The following is a 20,229-nucleotide window of genomic DNA, read 5'->3' on the forward strand; positions in this document are numbered from 1 at the left end:
CGTTGCTTTCCCTGAAGACGTTTCGCTTCTCATCCAAGAAGCTTCTTCAAGAACTGATGAGAAGCGAAACGTCTTCCGAGGGAAAGCCAAAATCCCAGTTGCCTTTTGAAAAAGCACCCTTGAGACAACCGTGGCCCGGATGACGGAGAATCACCATATAGACAACTTGTGTTGGGAAGCAATGAGCTAATGTTGAAAGCATTTACAAATGCGCATTTCTCACTTGAAGCGAAGTGAGAGAGTATCCTGCTTTACAGGTTTGAAAATAACATTTTTATTTGTTCTAGGAAATAACTTGCAGGGTTTAAGGAGCCGAGAACATGGGCAGGGTGCCATGGCAGGGCTGCAGCAGAAAATATGTATATATACAGGAAACAGCCTATGTTTTATTTGAATTGCTAGGTGGGGAGAGTTCCGATGTGCTTAAAGAAGAGCATTGGAGGGGTGCAAGACTCCCCCCCCTTGGGGGGGTCTTAAAACAGCAAATTAGCCAGATGTTTAAAAGCCATTTGCCTGAGGCATGTGGCACCTTATGTTGAAAATAGCAGGTGTCTGAAAAGTGTCTGAAAAGTATTTTCATCTCAATTTGCAGAGAGAGTCAAGTTAATTTTATGAAAGGTATGGCTGTTTTAAAGCCTTTCCAAGGGTAATTTGATTATCAGCGTCTCCTTCTCCTTTTGCTGAGTGGAGAAAAAGTTCTTGGAAGTCCCTGGAGGCTTCTCTTAATGGAAGGCAATGGCCATCTGCCCAGCGTGTTGCAGTTTAGCTCACTGGCAATCAAGTCAACGCCCTTGGCCCCTGGATGCCATGTTTTCCGTGCCACATTTCAGCTATTCAAAGCTCTTCAGATATTCCATGAATGAAAGACTCCAGTCTCATGTTTCAGAGGTTGGTTGGAATGAGGGATGAATGAATGGCTCAGAAGATTAACAAGAGCCTCAGAATCCCCAATCAGCAGTGGGAACAGGTGAAGCACCCTCGAAGGCAGAGGTCGGCAACCCACAGCTCTGGAGCCGCATGTGGCTCTTTCATCCCTCTGCTGTGGCTCCCTGTCGCTGGTCAGCTCCACAATTGATAGGTCTTTCAGTTAGGACAGGTAGAGGGAAAAGGATGCCGCGCTAAGAGGAGACTCTATGCGTGACCCGTCAAAACCGCGCTCGGCTAAACCGCGCCCGACTAAACCGCGTCGCTGATGTCATCAACAGGGCGACAACAGCCAGCGCGGAGAAAGAAGGGCGCTTTAAATAGCGCTTTGAAAGTAAGCCGATTCAACTTAAGGTAAGGGTTAGGTTTAGGGTTAGCTTTAGGGTTAGCTTTAGGGTTAGGTTAAGGGTTAGGGTTAGGTTTAGGGTTAGGTTAAGGGTTAGGGTTAGGGTTAGGTTAAGGGTTAGGTTAAGGGTTAGGTTTAGGGTTAGGTTTAGGGGGTTAGGTTTAGGTTTAGGGGTTAATTTTAGGTTTAGGGTTTACAGCGTGCTTCTGTCTCTGCGCTGTTGTCGCCCTGTTGATGACATCAGTGACGCGGTTTAGTCGGGCGCGGTTTAGTCGAGCGTGGTTTTGTCGGTGAACCGACTCTATGGTGGGAGAACCAGACTTCCGGTGAACTCCAGAATTGAACGGGGGGCTTGTGGTTACACCCTTTGTGGCTCTTTGAGTGTTTAAGGTTGCCGACCCCTGCTCGAAGGGGACAGATGTTGACTTTCTAACTCTTGCAATCTTAAAGGCCATGGTGGCACAGTGGTTAGAATGCAGTATTGCAGGCTAATTCTGTTGACTGCCAGCTGGTTGGCTCAGACTTCCATCCTTCTGAGGTCAGTAAAATGAAGACCCAGATTGTTGGGGACAATGTGATGACTCTGTGAAGCGGTATATAAGTCTAGAGTGCTACCGCTATTGCTATATGCTGACAGTGGCGGTTCCTTGTGTGATTAATTATTCTTCTTCCAATTTCTTGCCCAGGTTGTTTACATCACTCCTGGAGATCTGTATTCTGCTTAACCCATCTAGACCTTGACTTATTCTCAGCCCTTTTTCTTTCTGGGCCAAAATGTCTTCTTTTGAATCCTCCCCTTCCCTTCTTTTGCATCATGTCCACTGCCCTTTCCAGAGTTGAAAGAAATGTCCTTCTAGGTTCAGCTCCAAGTGGGGAAGAAGACACTGGAGACATGGAGGCTGCTTGGAGAGATGGTTTATTGTTGGACAAGGCCACATGGCTTGAGCCCTGAACAGAAAAGGTGATCACATGCTTCAATGTTGGTGGAGAAGAAGAGAGAAGGGCTGAGGAAGGGGCTTGCTAGGCTTTTTATACCCTGTTTAGTCCCACCTCTCTGTTTCCTGTTCCTGTGTAAGAAATGTATTCTGATTGGTTGTCAGACTCCCATGGTGCCATTCAGGGGGCTATTCTCTAGGCTGTGATGAGTTCTCAGATGCCTTGTGCTCAGTTGAGTATATTATCATGCCTTTCTGTAGCTGCTGGTGAAGTCTTTATTATGTAAAGTGGGCTAGCCTGGCTAGTCTTAATGGGCCTATTGACAAAGTGCGGGTAGGCAGGAAGCTACAGGCAACTATTCTGTCTTTTAAAACATGCTTCTTTTCACATCCAGAGAAACATTCTGCCTTTTCAATATTTCCCAGGGGATATTTCATTTTTTTTCTGGGAGAGGGCTGGATGATAACTTCCCACACCAGAAACCCTCCATCTTTCCAAAAATCCTCATGCTGATTGCACGAAAGCTGCGCTTTTATTGGCAGGACAGAGCAATCTCCTGGAATTGAGACTACTTCTCCTTGATGGTCTCCAAGGGTTTGGGGAGGATCGTGGGGGGAGGTTGGGCATGTAGGAAGTTAGCACTCACCCCTCTCCTAGAAGAATGAAATATTTTAAGAAATACTAAAAGGGCAGAATATTTCCCCTAAAAGGGAAGCAGAAACTGACCCCACCCCCTTTGTCAATGGGCCATTAAGGCCTGAGCAGGTCTATTCTACATAACAAAGATCTACCTCCTTCAGGCAGAGCCATAATAGGAATCCCAAAGCCCTTTCATTACATCATCATCCAGCAAGGCTCAACCAAGCTTGGGACTCAGGACAGCCTAGAGAGTTGTCCCTGCCATGGCCCCATGGGAGTCTGACAACCAATCAGAATACAAGCTCAAATTCAAAAGCCCAGAGAGGGCATAAAACCCAGGAACTCTCAGCATCTCTGCCCCTTTTTTGCCCAGGACCTCAAACCATGTGATCCTGACTACCATTAAACCATCTTTCCAAACAGCCACCGTGTTTCCAGTGTCTTTCTCCCCACTTGGAACTGAACCCAGATGGACATTTCTTCCAACAGGCTTTTCAACATTTCCTTTTTAAAGGAGCATATTTGTAGCTCAGGGTTGAAATGAGACCTTGGTCGTTTTCCTGGAGACATTTCACTACCCAAACATTATCAACGATAGTGCTAATATCCTAGCATTGATGATGCTACATGTTGGGTAATGAAAGGTCTGCAAGAAAACAACTAAGCTGAGAAAGTATTATTTGTATTTGTATTGTATTTGTATTTGGTTTATTTGTATGCCGCCCTTCTCCAGGAGGGACTCAGGGCGGCGAACAACTCAGGGGGGAAAGGGAACATAAACAACAGTACACATAATTAAAATACACGAAAATCACACAGCCATACCAGTCGAGAGGGGAGGGGAACTCATCAACCCCAGGCCTGCCGGCACAGCCAGGTTTTGACGGCTTTCCGGAAGGCCTGGAGAGAGGCGAGGGTCCAGATCTCCGTGGGGAGTTCATTCCAAAGGGCCGGAGCTGTTACAGAAAAGGCCCTCCCCCAGGTAGTAGCCAGATGGCATTGGCTGGTGGACGGAACCCGGAGGAGGCCGACCCTGTGAGATCTAACGGGTCTATGGGAGGTAATTGGCAGCAGGCGGTCTCTCAAGTACCCAGGTCCAATACCATGAAGGGCTTTATAAGTTACGACTAGCACTTTGAAGCGTATCCGGAGACTGATCGGTAGCCAGTGCAGCTCGCGGAGGATAGGTGTAACGTGGGTGTACCGAGGTGCACCCACAATCGCTCGCGCGGCTGCATTCTGGACGAGTTGAAGTCTCCGAATACTCTTCAAAGGCTGCCCCATGTAGAGCCCACCAAGGATCTATCATTTCCTTTTTGCCCAGCACACAGAGAAGAATAGAATAGAATAGAATAACAGAGTTGGAAGGGACCTTGGAGGTCTTCTAGTCCAACTCCCTGCTTAGGCAGCAAACCCTCTACTATTTCAGTCAAATGGTTATCCAACATCTTCTTAAAAACTTCCAGTGTTGGGGCATTCACAACTTCTGGAGGCAAGTTGTTCCACTGATTAATTGTTCTAACTATCAGGAAATTTCTCCTCGGTTCTAAGTTGCTTCTCTCCTTGATTAGTTTCCTCCCATTACTTCTTGTTCTACTCTCAGGTGCTTTGGAGAATAGTTTGACTCCCTCTTCTTTGTGGCAACCCCTGAGACATTGGAAGACTGCTATCATGTCTCCCCTAGTCCTTCTTTTCATTAAACTAGACATACCCAGTTCCTGCAACCGTTCTTCATCTGTTTTAGCCTCCAGAATCTTACAGGAGGAAGAGAATCTTGCAGGAGTTTCCTCAAGAGGCCGATACCCAGAGTGAAGCTCTGGATGACGGTTAGCTTTGGAAATGGATTCCTTAAGCTCTGTAGGAGGTTATAGGCATAATAATAGCGTTGGCCTTGTTAATCCTATAGCTGGTATGTGGATAATGTACATAGCAACTAGCAGAGGGCAATTTGATCTCTTGATCACAGAAACACGCCTGAGAAAGCGAAATGCCCAACTTGTTTAGCTCATCTCAGCCATGTTTGGCAGCAAAGTGAGGGAAACGTAGTCGGTTTTGCTCTGTGGCCCTGATCAAAGGGGAGGCATGTTCGAATCTTGCCAGCTTACTCAGAACAAAACCCCTTCCTGAGCTGAATGACCACACCAAATAGGAAGGTTTTCTTTTTAATTGTAATTGTTGGAAAGAAAATTCACCTGGTTCAATTCCAAGCTGGGAGAAAATATGCTGGCAAGAACATGGAGGCTGGAGGCTGATTGGAAAGAAAGTCCATTTATTAGTGAACAGAACCAGCAGTTTTTGTGGTTCTGGGTCAGCTGAATAATTAGGTAGATGAGTGCCAGGATTTTTATACAGGTCCTGAAGTGCTGTTGTGTGCGTGTGTGTGTGTTGTGCAACAAAGGAGCTTGTGTTCTGAAATGGTGTTGAGCAATATTGTGGCTAATGGCTTTCGTCCTGTGCTGGATCTTGGGTGAGGGGCTGTTGTACTATTACCACCATTCTGTTTTTGTTAGCTGTCAAACTTTGCTGCAACAAATTTCAAAACATCCTGTCTTGAATGGATTTCTGCCTGGAGTACTTGCTTTGCTTATGAGCGGAGCCATCTAGATGGTTGGCTTCCCCTTTCATTAAGCTCTTTATCTCCTTAAGTGCTGGCATCTGCTGTGAGCTATTAAGAAAGTCTTAGGGGCTGCTTTCTGCCTCTAAAAACACGCTTCTCCATTCCTCCTTTAGGGAAATATAATATTCTGCCTTTTTTTTTTAATATTTCCCAAAACATTTCATTCTTCGGGGGAGCAGAGGGCTTCCCACAGAATGAAAATAACAGAAGGATGACTGAGTTTGGCTTGGGATAGAAACATATCCTTTATTTTAGGACAAGTATATTTCTGAGCAAAAAGAAAGAGAAGCTTTTTGTTACCAAATTGCTTTGGTGCCATATTCACTTTCCTAAATCTAAAGAGTCCCTTTGCTCATCCGGTTCCTGCTTGATTTATGTCCTCGCCTGCTGATGTTAGGGTTTTAATGTCTTTCCCAGAGGCCATTTCTTGACAAGAAAGGAGCTTGATTTGGCTCTGCGATATTTTAATGTTAATAGTGCACCTACAATCTTTCCTTCGGTTGTACTTAGTGGTGGCGGCCTTCTCTTTTCTATAGACTTCACAGCATTTTCCCCTCAGTGAAAATAAATCAAGCCCAAATCTGTGCGAAGCTCCAATCATGCATTCCCTTAAACATATTTAAATTCTTTTATTTATCAAGTAAGATTAGGAAATCATTGAGGGTGATGTGTGAGGGATAAGTCCCAATCTTGAGAGACCGCCTGCTGCCAATTACCTCCAATAGACCGATTAGATCCCACAGATTAGGCCTCCTCCGAATTCCATCTGCCGGCCAGTGTCGACTGGCAACCACCCGGAGGAGAGCCTTCTCTGTGGCTGCTCCGACCCTCTGGAACGAACTCCCCGTGGAGATTCGAACCCTCACCACCCTCCAGGCCTTCCGCAAAGCCCTTAAAACCTGGCTGTTCCGACAGGCCTGGGGCTAAAGAGCTGTTGCCCCCGTCTCGAATGGTATGACTGTTGTGTGTTTTAAATTATGTATTGTTTTGTGTCGTTTTTAATTTTTGTTTGGTATCCCCCTTCCCTGGTTTGAGTTGTGAGCCGCCCTGAGTCCCCCTCGGGGGAAAAGGGGGGCATATAAATAAAATAAACATTAAACATTAAACATCTTCTTTTTTTTCTACTCCCAAAATAGCAAGAATACAGGAGAAGGGACAGATTACAGTTTCTTACCCGTGCTTAAACCACAAGGTTTGCTGAAAACATTTCTCTCATTTAATTAACCAATTAACTAATCGATTTTTATGGCCACCCAACTCGACCAAGTGACTCTGGGCAGCTTTGAAGTTCTAAAATCACGGCCGTTCATTTGTTTTATGGGAAGCCCAGATGCTTCGATTCTACTGGAGAATTCAATGTTCCTATTTTGAAGTCCCAATGGAGGTCAGAAAAAGCTTTGTTCTGATTTATTGGGTTTATTATGAGCGTATCTCATAAGAGCCAAGGTGGCGCAGTGGTTAAATGCAGCACTGCAGGCTACTTCAGCTGACTGCAGTTCTGCAGTTCGGCTGTTCAAATCTCACCGGCTCAGGGTTGACTCAGCCTTCCATCCTTCCGAGGTGGGTAAAAATGAGGACCCGGATTGTTGTTGGGGGCAATATGCTGACTCTGTAAACCGCTTAGAGAGGGCTGAAAGCCCTATGAAGCGGTATATAAGTCTAACTGCTATTACTATTGCTATATCTGGATCCTGCCTTGGACATGCTATGTATGGAAGAATAGAGAGGCTCAAAATGTCAACACAATCAGTGCTTCACAAGAATCTTATATATTTAGTGCAGGGGTGGGATTCAACCCACTTAACACTGAAAATACGAGTGTGCGTGCCATTCCCCGGCTCCAGCCTTGCCACGGAACTGCCACCTGCTTGCTGCCAACCTCAGCCGGGTTGGGGAATGCACCTATCCTTGCTCCAGCCTTGCCCCAGGCCTCTGGCTGCATGCCGCCACACTCCTCTGGCCTCAAACTATCAGATGATTCTTCTTACTAAAGCGCTGCGGTGGCAACCTTGCAGCCGTCGCTTGCCGAGGCTCGGTCGCTCGCGGAGACACTCCACATGGTCTCTGGGTCTCCGCTGCTACTCTTGCTGGGAGAGAGCGCGTCTCTTGTGCAATTTAGCAGCTGTGAGCCGCTGCTTTCCTCTTAAGTCCCATCCGGAAAGTGTGCAGCACAGAGAAACAGCATTCAACATGGCTGCTGCTTCTCTGTGCTGGGCGCAGGGCCGGATTTTCCTATAGGCTAACTAGGCTTCAGCCTAGGGCCTCAAGATCAAGAGGAGCCTACATTCAAATCGTTAGCAAAATTAAAATTACACTATTCTAAAAACAGTGAACACTAAAACACTAAACCAAAAATAACGAGAAATTCTACGCATATGACTAATAAACAAACATAAAAATGTATTGGTTAAGATCGTTCCAGCGCCACGGCAGTTGGGGAGCCCGCCCACGTTCCCGGAACCGGCGGTCGGGCGAGAGGCGCGGCCGCTCCCAGTAGCCGCCCCGTTGACGCGGAGTCCACCAGCAGCCAGGCAGGTGAGGGCGAAGGGGCCGAGCCGGGCAGCTGAGCGCAGCAGGGGAGGCGGCTGGCTTCGCTGCCTTTGCCGCAGAGCAGAGCCGCCCTCCCACTTAAAAATGGGAGGTGGAATAGCCTAGGGCCTCTTTTAATCTAAATCCGACACTGGCTGGGCGCTTTCTGGATGGGATGTAGAGAAAAGCGGCGGCTCACCTGCTAAATTGCATAAGAGACGCTCTCTCTCCCAGTAAGAGCAGCAGCAGAGAGAAGTAGCTGCTGTCCCGGAGAGCAGAGATGGAGTGGAGCAGTCCCCGAAAGGCTGCTCGGTCAATTCTCGCCACATGTCGGAAGCCGTGCATGTGCGGAAACTGTGCATGTGCGAAAACCATGCGTGTGTGCATGCATACGCACTCACATTTTCAACGAACCGGTTGTTAAGTGGATTGAATCCCACCACCGCCTGAACCCTTCCGAACTGTCTGAATCCTACCCCTGATTTAGTGCCAAATAATTTTAAAGAATGAATGCAAGCAACCACATTATTTGACTCTATCTGCAGCTGAATTGAAGCGCGACTTCTCTCAAGGGCATCCGTAGTGCTTTGATAGGGAGGAGAAGGGACCACTGCAGTCTCTTGGCCTCGGCTGACGTCACCGGGAAACCGTCTCTGGATCCAAGTGCCCCAAGTGAATTTTTTTCCTTCGTTCATGTGGTGCCACCCACTCCTCAAGTATCTCCTTGGGACAACGAAGGTTTCCAGAAATGCAGAATCGGTAACCGCAGCTGCGGATTGGTTCCCGTGACAAAAAAAAAAGCTCTTGGCTTCCAAAATGCATCACGTAGTTGGAAATGACTCAGGTTTGTGGAAAATGTGGTGGTTAGTCTGGGATACCAGACTTCAAACACGCGAGAGATTTTATCTGACACAAGAATTCTACAGTTGCTACCAGACATAGTTTCTCCATAGGTTGATTAAATATTTTCCATAAGCGTTCATTTCGGTGGCGTTTCCAGTTCTTCCTCCGTGTGAAATCTGAAGAGTCAGCAAAACCAAGCCATAAAAAATGGGACGGATAATGTGTGTGGGTACATGCATAATCTTTTTTTTTTGTATTTTTGTCACATAGGGTACACCTCCAATTATACACGGCGTGTGTATTGGAGGTGATGACTCTTTGAGAGCTGTATGCAGTGAAATTTCATTTTAATGCAGACCGATTAGTGTACATAAAAATAGGGATACAGCTGCTCAGTGGCTAAGACACTGAGCTTGTCGATCTGAAGGTCGGCAGTTCGGCGGTTTGAATCCCTAGTTTCGCATAATGGAATCGTTACTTGTCCCAGCTTCTGCCAACATAACCAACATAGCAGTTCGAAAACAGGTAAAAATGCAAGTAGAAAAATAGCGACCACCTTTGGTGGGAAGGTAACAGTGTTCCATGTGCCTTTGGCATGTAGTAATGCTGGCCACATGACCACGGAGACGTCTTCAGACAGTGCTTCCTCTCCAGCTTTGAAACAGAGATGAGCACTGCCCCCTAGAGTCAGGAACGACTAGCACATATGTGCAAGGGGAGCATTTACCTTTACCTAAAGTGACATTTAAGGAAGAGGAATGTTGGTCAACATAGCCTGATTTACACCTAGGTATATTAAAGTTTAATAGAATGTTTAGCTTAAGGTATTAAAACTAGCCTTAATAATTAGCATTGGACCTGACACAGATCATTGTGTTTTATCTAAAGCATAGCTACCCTGTTTTCCCAAAAATAAGACCTCCTTGCATAATAAGCCCAATCAGGCTTTTGAGCTCATGCACAAATTAGCTCTTCCCCCAAAATAAGTCTTCTCCTGAAAATAAGCCCTACCCGAAAATATTGCAACAAAGCAGCAGCCATGAGGTGACCACGCTCACCACCTCCTGCACCTCAAAAATAATAAGACCTCCCCGAAAATAAGGGCAAGTGTTTATTTTGGGGGGTCAAAAGAAAATAAGACCCTGTCTTATTTTCAGGGAAACACAGTAAAACGTCTCCCGTTAATGTTATGTATGAAAGCAACTACGTATTGTTGGAAGGAATGTGCATCTGGGTTCAGTTCCAAGTGGGGAGAATGACACTGGAAACAGGGCGGCTGTTTGGAAAGATGGTTTTAATGGTGGACAGGATCACGTGCCTTGAAGATGTTGGGTGAAGAAGAGAAAAAGGGAAGAGGTGCTGAGAGTTCTTGGGTTTTATGCCCTCTCTGGTCTTTTGAATTTGAGCTTGTATTCTGATTGGTTGTCAGACTCCCATGGGACCATGGCAGGGGCAACTCTATAGGCTGTCCTGAGTCCCAGGATTGGTTGAGCCTTGCTGGGTGAATATGAAAGGGCTTTAGGAATCCTATTTATGGCTCTGCCTGAAGGAGATAGATCTTTGTTATGTAGAATAGTCTGGCCCAGACCTTAATGGCCCATTGACAAAGATGGGAGTGTGGGAGGGGGGCTGAATTTCTGCCTCCCTTTTAGGGGAAACATTCTGCCCTTTTAATATTTCCTAAAATATCTCATTTTCCTAGGGTGGGGGGTAAATTCCTACAGTGTCTTCGGAACCTTTTGAGTTTGCTTAAGTGCAGTGTGTAGCCCAGCTATTTTAAGAGTTTGTGCTGGCAAGGCGGGATCTCCAGTCCCTCCCTCAAGGTGATTTATTGATTCAGAACAGTGAGAAGAAGACACCTTCAGCTCCGGAGCCCTTGAGGCTCTTGAGAACATGTCCATCTCTGTGATGTTATGTCTGCAGTAAAGTCTTTCAACCCAGCCAGGCAGGGTCTGCCAGTCTGCTCAGAGCTGAATTATTGGATGAGGTTTTGGAAACTTTTGTAGACAGTTTGGTCAAGTTACATCTGGGAAAACCCAGATTAGAATCAAGTTTGCATACTGCTTGGTCTTGATAGTAAGTGTTTTGACCTAGGCTTCCCCAAAAAGCACGAAACAGATTCCTGGTCCTAACAAAACCCATTTTATTAGACGAATGTGAATTCCTCTCATTCACATTCAGCAAAGGCCTGGCAAACAGTCTTTCAAAGGTGAATTTATCACCACAGACCTTATCTAGCTTGGAAAGCTGTCATGTAAATATTTTCCAAATGATGTGCTGTGCAAGGAAAGACAAATGGCACAGAGTCTCTGAGATTCACAGACAGATCTTCACACTCCTGAAACGAATGAATGAAGAATGAATTAGCAATAGCAATAGCAGTTAGACTTATATACTGCTTCATAGGGCTTTCAGCCCTCTCTAAGCGGTTTACAGAGTCAGCATATTGCCCCCAACAATCCGGGTCCTCATTTTACCCACCTCGGAAGGATGGAAGGCTGAGTCAACCCTGAGCCGGTGAGATTTGAACAGCCGAACTGCAGAACTGCAGTCAGCTGAAGTAGCCTGCAGTGCTGCATTTAACCACTGCGCCACCTCGGCTCTTGCCGAATTGTTTCCTGCAAAAGTCCACTCCCCTTTCACTCCTCTTTTATTTCCTCTGGGAGTGCCATTCACTGTCTACCTGTGGCCTTACTCCCAGGTTGACCCTGATTTCTGAGCTGTTCTTTTCTTCTGGCAGCTCTGTGCATGTACACACTGGGAACAGGCTCCAGCTGTTCATCTGCCTCCCTGATGACAGCTGATAGCTGGCATACGGCTCTGGCCCCCTCTCTGCTTCTGACACAGAGCCCTCATCAGAGCCTTCCCCAGACTCCAGGACTGGCCCAAGTTCATCCCCAACCTCCTCACTGTCCGAATCTGCTGCCAGCTCTGGCAGGCCACAACAATAAGCACACTTAAGCAGGGAGATGAGAAAGCCTGAACTTCTGACGGACTCTGGAAAAGAATTGGCCCAGATAATAAAGATCGAATTTGGCTTAATTTTAGCAGAAACAGCTTCCTTTGATCCAGCGACATTGGTCTTCCTCTGGGCAATTTTAACGTTATGGCCCATGATAAGAAGCCTTCGTAGCTTTGGCCTCTTGGTCTTCTGAAACAGAAGTATAAAATCAAAGAGTTCAGCTCCACTCATTTGAGCCAACTTGGTCGACACCACATTGGAGAAATATTTCAGAAAGGCTCTTTTAATTACATCCATTGAAAAATTGAGGTTGGAACCCACTGGGGAGAGAAAAAGTAAATAAATACAAAATTCAATTACATGGATAAAGCTTTTGTTTTGGGCACCAGTTTCATGGGACTCTTTCAGTTCACATTTGTTCAGAAATGAGCCACACCCGGATTCAGCCAGCTGGAAAGCAAAGATTTTTTCCCCCTTTGATCAGACTAGAAATCATTGAATTTAATAAGTCAATGATTTTCTACTGTCAACATGTATTAGACATGAGTTGTCTAATGCAGCCTTCCCACCCCATAACCCCAATGCCCTCTAGGTCCAGCCAGCCTCTTTGGAAATCAGAGAGGGTCGAGCACAGTGGTGGGATTCAAATAATTTATCAACCGGTTCTATGCCCTAATGACCAGGGCATAGAACCAGTAGGCGTGGCTCAGTGGTCATGTGACCGTGTGGGCATGGCCAACTCAACGTTTCTCATATCGATGGGCGCTTCGCCTTAGCTGTTACAATGTAATGAGGGTTAACCAGAGAGGCAGTTTCTGTAATCAGGGCAATAAAGATGAGGCTAGAAACAACACCAGAATGTTTCCTTCCTGCCTTCCTTACAGGATTAGCCCTGTAAAGTGGAAAAAACAAAATGAGATTTCTTCCAACAACTGATTCTCCGAACTGCTTAGAAAGTTGACAACCGGTTCTCCCGGATAGATGCGAACCGGCTGAATCCCACCACTGGTCGAGCATTGAAAAGGCCTTTCAAATAAACAAACAAATAGAAATAAAATAGAAGCTGTTAAATAACGATAGCACTTAGATTTATATGCCACTTCACAGTGCTTTTCAGTCCTCTAAGCGAGAGATAGAAAAGTCCCTTTGCCCCCAGCTGTTGTGGTTTTAAATTAAAGAGCAGTAAAAGATCAGACCGTTTCCTCTTTTGGTGAGAATATGTGAATTCCATGTTATTAACCATTAAAGACATCCAATGGTTTGCATGGCCAAAATGTTTCAATGGCCACACTGTTTCTTGGATGGCTGTTCTAGAAATCTATGGGGTTGGGAGCTTCATTGAGGACAATTTATTCTTCGTGAGTTGTATGCAAGTTCATTGTATGTTTGGGCCTTGTGTGATTTTGTTTTCCGACAAATGGCCATGAGATTAGAGAACCATAGCTGCTCCATCAGACATCACGGAGACTTTTGATCTCAAACTGGTTGACACCAAAATTCTCTCAAGGTCAAGATTGGGTATGAATTCTGGAGGAGTTGGGTTGTTCTTCCACTTTGGATTTCCTCTGAGCACTTATAACAGCATCATACCCTTCATGAGTCACGGTTGAAAAGAAGATGTTTCCTGCTCTACAAAGAAGTGTAGATGCGCCCTCTTGAAAGTTACCCATTGATATGTCTAATTTTCCTATGAGATTGCTTATTATGATCTTTTATTCATTAAACATGAAACGTAATCCAAGTGAACATTTAAAGATGTGTCACAAATACCACTGACTGGTGCTAATGGTTGATATGGGTTGCTGCCAGCATCCTAGGTATCAACCAAGTATCTTTTTAAAATATATGATGTTCCTAGTAGCGCGGTTTTTTTGCAGTTCCGCTAGTGTTATTGCAGAAAGCTGCAATTTCTTTTTCTTTGTAAAATTCTTGGACATGGTACCAAGTGCCCCGATGACAATGGGTATCGCTGTTACATGCTTCATCCATAGCCATGTAGTTTCAATGGCCAGGTTGCAATATTTTGTGATTTTTTCCAGTTCTTTTTCTTCGACTCTGGCGTCACCTGGTACAGCGATATCAATAAACTGTACACTTCGACCCTCTACAACTGTGATATCTGGTGTGTTGTATTCCAAATGATGATCCGTCTGTATTCAAAAGGCCCACAAGATCTTCACCTTCTCATTATTGTTATTGTTATTAACACATTATTATATGTTTGTTTTTCCCATGAGATTGCTGAACAAAACTCCACATTGGTAACAGGAAGGGCATCCGGCCATTAAATGCTCTGCTAGCTCCATTCAGTTGCCTAGACTCCTCCCGCAAGGAATTGTGGGGTTTTTAAAAGATGATGATGATGATGATGATGATGATGATGATGATGATGATGATGATGATGATGGCTCATTATTGTTATGTTTTCCTTCATAGGCAGTTACTGGCAAAAGTTTCGGAAGCAAGAGTTTTCGCGCTGCTTTAGAAAATGGGATCCTTCTCTGCGAGTAAGTATTCTGAGCCAGAAAAGGCCAGGATTTCTTTGTGAAAAGCCGCTACCATATTTTTCAGAGTATAAGACGCACCAAGGTTTTGAAGAGGCAAATAAAAAAAAAAAAGTTTTTACACTCTGCAGACCTCACAAAAACTGCCCTTTTTTGCAAAAATGGGCCCATTTTTTGTCCAAAAAAAGGCACGTATAGCCTTTAGGAGGCTTGTAGAGTGCTCCTGTGGGGGTGCCCCCCCCAAAAACGAGCAAAAAACGGCCTGTTTTTTGCTCATTTCTGCCCTCCCTAACCCCCAGGAGCTCTCTGAAAGCTTCCTAGAGGCTCTGCACAGCCATTTTGGTGAAGGGGCAGGATTTCAGGAGGCAAAAAATGCTGTATTCAGTGTATAAGACACACCCAGATTTTCAGCCTCCTTTTTGAGGGAAAAAGGTGCGTCTTATACTCCAAAAATACAGTAATACTATTATCAATTCCTCTGAAGCTGCCGAAGCAATTCTGCCTTTGTGATGGCGAGAATTTTCATGGTGTTTCGGTGTCTTATAAATAGATTTATACTCTATTGTATATGGCTATATTGGGGAGGGGGGGAAATCGTTAGCTTAGGTGGCTAGAGGATGGCTTGCCCCCAAGTATTTCTGCCTAGCCAATAAGTCAGAGAGAGTCAGTGCACAATCTGAGTGCCATCAATGAAATACAGGAAATCCTTCACTTACAACAAAATCATTTAGTGACACTGAAAAAAATGACAATTTTTCACATTTATGAGCATTGCAGCATCCCCATGGTCACGTGATCAAAATTCAGATACTTGGCAACCGACTCATATTTATGACGGTGAGAGTGTCAGGGATCATGTGATCCCTTTTGCAACTTTCTGACAAGCAAAGTCAACAGGGAAGCAGAGATTCATTTAACAAGCATGATACTAAAACTGCAGTGATTTACTTAACAACTGTGGCAAGGACTTTAAAATTCACTTAACAAGTGTCTCACTTAGCGTCAGGAATTTTGGGCTCAATTGAGGTCATAAGACTACCTGTAGAGTGACCCGAGGAACCAATACGAATCAGAATATTATAAGATCTGGGATAAATTTTATTGATGGTTGGAATAACAAAGGACAGACCCAAGATAAGCAATGATTAAGATTTATAGAATGGAGATTAGAATTATGTATGAAATCTTAACAGTGAAAATATGTAAGAAAAAGAACAAAGCAACATGGATGAAAATGCAATAACTTTATATTTGTAAATGCTGAATAGACCAATTGTAAATAAGCATGGTGGTTATAATATCTAACTTTATATTCTAGTACAGTGTTTCTCAACCTTGGCAACTTGAAGATGTCCGGACTTCAACTCCCAGAATTCCCCAGCCAGCATTCGCGAATGCTGGCTGGGGAATTCTGGGAGTTGAAGTCCGGACATCTTCAAGTTGCCAAGGTTGAGAAACACTGTTCTAGTATGTATGGCAAAGACATTGCCAGGACGGTTACAATGTGTCCAATGTTTTAATGTGTGTTTAATAAAAAAAAAAAAACCTTTTCAATCAAAAAAAAAAGGGGAAGCAAAGATTCACTTAACAACCGTGTTCCTAACTTAACACTTGCAGTGGTTCACTTAACAACGGTGGGAAGAAAAGTTGTAAAATGGGGCAAAACTCACTTAACCACGGTCTTGCTTAGCCACAGATACCTGGAGCTCAATTGTAGTCATAAGTAAGGACTACCCATGTTGTCACCCTATTGTAGGGATTAAGAATGTGCTTTTTGCAATGTTACGCCCCAAGAAATGTTGGGTGGGAAATGGTTAAAAATGCGGTGGTTCTCCCAGGCTTCGGGATAAGGTGGTTGGGGAGTTGCTTTGATTGGGTTTTTTTTTAATTGGGAATGTATAATCTTCTAGTTGCTTGTGACTTTTTCTAAATACAGTATGTTGTGGTTGTCTTTTAATTGTAAGCTGTCCAGATTGGTTAAGGAGTCAGGCGGTCTCGAAATTGAATTAAATTAGCAAACTTATTTGAAGAGGAAACAATGAAAGGAAAAAAACAACTTTGGGGTGGGAAGGGGAACATGGAAGGGAGGCCAACTGGACCTCCTAAAATTGGCCATATTTTTCCCCCCTGGATTTCGTACTTCAGGGGTCGACAACTTCAAACCCTCAAAGAGCCATTTGGACCCTTTTTCCCACAGAAAAGAAAACACCAGGAGCCACAAAAACCCTTCACATTCCTGATTATTTCCTGAGCCGCCACAAAACTAGCATATGTAGTTGAATTACCGTAATTTTCAGAGTATAAGATGCACCTTTTTCCCTCAAAAAAGAGGGTGAAAATCTGGGTGCAACTTATACACTGAATAGAGCATTTTTGGCCTCCCAAAACTCCGCTCTTTTTGCAAAAATGGCTGTGCATAGCCTTTAGGAGGCTTCCGGAGGGCTCCTGGGGGCTGGGGAGAGAAAAAAATGAGTGAAAAACAAGCCATTTTTGCTCATTTTTTGCCTGCCCAGGCCTCAGGAGCACTCTATAAGCCTCCTAAAGGCTATGCATGCCCTTTTTTGGACAAAAAAAAAACGGATCCTCTTTTCGCAAAAAAATGGCCGTTTTGGGAGGTTTCCAGAGTGCAAAACCTTTTTTTTAAAATTTGCCTCTTCAAAAACTTGGTGCATCTTATAAATGTTCTGTTTTCCTCTGAAAGTTTTCTTTTCTTGGATTTATCCACGGTTGGCCTACTTGAAAAGCTCAATAAATTGCATACCTGCAAGTGTCACTCATTGGCGGTTGTGACGCATATTTTGAGTGACCGAGAGCCGCAGCAGAGGGATGAAAGACCCACATGTGGCTCCAGAGCCGTAGGTTGCTGACCCCTTCCCTACTGGGATTCAGGACTGGCTGATCCAGATCCCTGCAATATTAAGTGTCATTTTAAAGCATCCTTTAGACAACCTTGCTACCTTTAAAAACAATTCCCCCTGGGTCATGTTTGGCAACGCTATTTTGGTAAAAATAAAACCACCCGGGTTTCAGAAACTCGACAACCCGGAAACTGGAGTCTTGTTTTTGTTTTTGTTTGTTTTGGTTTGGTTTTGGTTTTGACAAACTCTCTTGCTAATGACATTGTAATTCAGACAATCCTTCTCATATGTTCTAAGGCTGCATAAATGTCTCTCAGTTCAAGTTTCCTCCCTCCTTTTATCAATTTTCTCCTTTTGGGACAAGTGGGGATCTCGTGTGAACCTTTGAGTGTATCGATAGAACGCAGGACAATTTTAAAAAATAAACAACTTCAAAAGCATGAACCATTCCTTCTGAGAGTCTTCCAGCTTTCCATTCTTCTTCTTCTTCTTCTTCTTCTTCTTCTTCTTCTTCTTCTTCTTCTTCTTCTTCTTCTTCTTCTTCTCCTTCTCCTTCTCCTCCTCCTCCTCCTCCTCCTCCTCCTCCTCCTTCTCCTCCTCCTCCTCCTCCGTCCTGGGTCCACTTTTTGGATCAACAAATGCCATCTTGTGTGCTCAAATGCAGCATCCGTGTCCAATTGGACATTTTTTTATGTCTGCATTTATTGTATCTCACCATTTTTGCCTGGGCCTTCCATAGAGGCACATGCCATCTACATTAAAGTGAAGGCGATGTAAGGAACAGTTACAGTAACAGAGCTGGAAGGGACCTTGGAGGTAATCTAGTCCAACCCCCTGCTCACGCAGGAGACCTGTACTAGAGATTCAAATCGCTAAACTGCCAAGCTTTCTGATCGACGAGATCAGTGTCTTAGCCACTGAGCCACCTGTAGTCATATTACTGTAGGTGTTTCTCCCACATTTTTTTCTGATATTGGCATTTGCTTTGCTCCCAAACTGAAGTTTTTTGAAAACCGAACTTCTCCAAACTAAATTTCCAACTTCTTGTTTATGTATTTTATTTATTTTCTATAGCCACCCATCTCAAACAAGTGGCTCTGGGCAGAGAACAATGCTGAATAACTAACTCAATTTCAATATGGTGCAAAAATGGATAGGATAGGGGTAGAGTAGGGGAGGGAGAGGGAAAGAGAAGGGAAAGGAAAAGAAGAGAATATAGAATAGAAAATAGAATAGAATTCAATTGTTAATTGGCCAAGTATGATTACACACACGAGGAGTTTATCCAGTGCATAAGCTCTCATTGTACATACAAACATGCAGGCAGAGGTGGTATTCAGCAGGTTCTGACCAGTTCTGGAGAACCGGTAGTGGAAATTTTCAGTAGTTCGAAGAACCGGTAAATACCACCTCTGGCTGGCCCCGCCCCCATCTATTCTCTGCCTCCCGAGTCCCAACTGATTGGGTGGAAATGGGGATTTTGCAGTAACCTTCCCCTACCATGCCAACCAAGCCACACCCACCAAGCCATGCCTTGCCCACCAAGCCATGCCTTGCCCACCAAGCCACGCAAACAGAGCTGGTAGCAAAAAAAAAATTTGAATCCCACCACTGATACAGGGTACATACAAACATAAGCTCTCAGTGTACATACAAACCACGAAGTGATAAATCCTAAATCATATGATACAATCCTAAATCATAAAAGACTAAATTGTAAGAAATCAATAGGACAAGGTAGTAGGATAGATGAGAAAGATAATAAAAGCACAGCCCTACTACATACATAAATATCCTTACGCTAAAAGTAAATATATAAATGCCAAAAATAAATATTATAAAGCAACTAAGAAAAAATGTTCTTAAATGATAATATAGCCCAGAAATGGGGCCCTGCATACGTTTGGGACCTCAGTCCTGGACACAGAACCAAATCATCAAGGCCTTACAAGCGGCCAATAGGCTGAAGGCAGTGGTGGGTTTCAAAAATTGTTCGAACCTACTCTGGGGGTGTGGCCTCCTTTGTGGGAGTGGCTTGCCACCCACGTGACCGGATGGGAGTGGCTTGCCGCCCATGTGACCGGATATGAAGACGCCGACAACACTTGTCAGAACCACCTTAAATTACCTCACACACAGCACTGGCATGCATAAGAATATGATGTAAACTTGTTTTTTAAAAGGCATCTTTGGTTTGCATTAAAACAACTTCAACACACGCAATGTTCTGATTGCACCACAAACGCAGTAGTCATCCTTACCTTTCACAGAGGCACTGAGTTTTATAAATATGAGCATGATAGTGTAGAATAATCATATCCAAGGACCAGTGGGGGGTTTCAAAAAATTTTGGAACCTCTTCTGTAGGTGTGGCCTGCTTTCCGGGTCCACTGGTGGAACCTCTTCTAACCGGTTCGGTAGATTTGACAAACTGGTTCTACCGAATAGGTGCAAACTGGTAGGAACCCACCTCTGGCTGAAGGCCATCCTGATCTCCAAAGAGAGAACAATAGACCAATGAGGCATGTCTTTTAGCCTTTTACAAAAGGCCCTACTTTTAACAATGTTAAAGTAGCATTTATTGTTTCTGGCAAGCAGCGAAATGTGAGAACATACAATGTTTGGCAGATGGAGATCTCCTTCTGAAACTTCATTTTATGCTAACGAACACCCACCTGCAAGCAAAATGTATTCTGATTTGGATGCCACCCTTTAAAATGAAATGTTAAAGAAGGGACGGGGGAAGGAAGAAAGAACAAGCTCTTTGAGAAGATGCATTACAGAATACACCGGAGGTCTTCTAGCCCAACTTGCTGCTCAAGCAGGAGGCCCTATACCCGTGATGGCGAACCTATGGCACGCATGCCACAGGTGGCAGACGGAGCCAAATTTGCTGGCACGAGAGCCGTCAGCTCCCCAGTTGATTTTCAGCCTTCCGGAGGGCTGGGGGAGGCTGTTTTTGCTCTCCCCGGGGTTCAGGAAAGCATCCGGAGCCTGTGGAGGGCGAAAAATGTGTCCGACAGGCCAACTGGAAGTTCAGAAACGATCCGTTTCTGGCTTCCGGAGGGCCG

The 20,229-nt window shown here is 44.6% G+C and overlaps 1 protein-coding gene across 2 annotated transcripts in view; it reads left to right on the plus strand.

The window, feature by feature from the left end:
• The window catches only part of LMO7 (LIM domain 7), a 194,169-nt gene that overhangs the window by 53,687 nt on the left and 120,253 nt on the right, over window positions 1-20,229 (plus strand). For both annotated transcript variants that reach the window (XM_087726758.1, XM_087726757.1), the window contains exon 2: window positions 14,233-14,303. In XM_087726758.1, coding sequence (XP_087582884.1) covers window positions 14,233-14,303 — 71 coding nt within the window. The remainder of the gene's footprint in view (window positions 1-14,232; window positions 14,304-20,229) is intronic.

Source organism: Thamnophis sirtalis, unplaced genomic scaffold, assembly GCF_051295495.1.
Source record: "Thamnophis sirtalis isolate CommonGarterSnake01/CBP01778 unplaced genomic scaffold, rThaSir2_p1.2 scaffold_12, whole genome shotgun sequence".
Classification (NCBI taxonomy): Eukaryota; Metazoa; Chordata; class Lepidosauria; order Squamata; family Natricidae; genus Thamnophis; species Thamnophis sirtalis.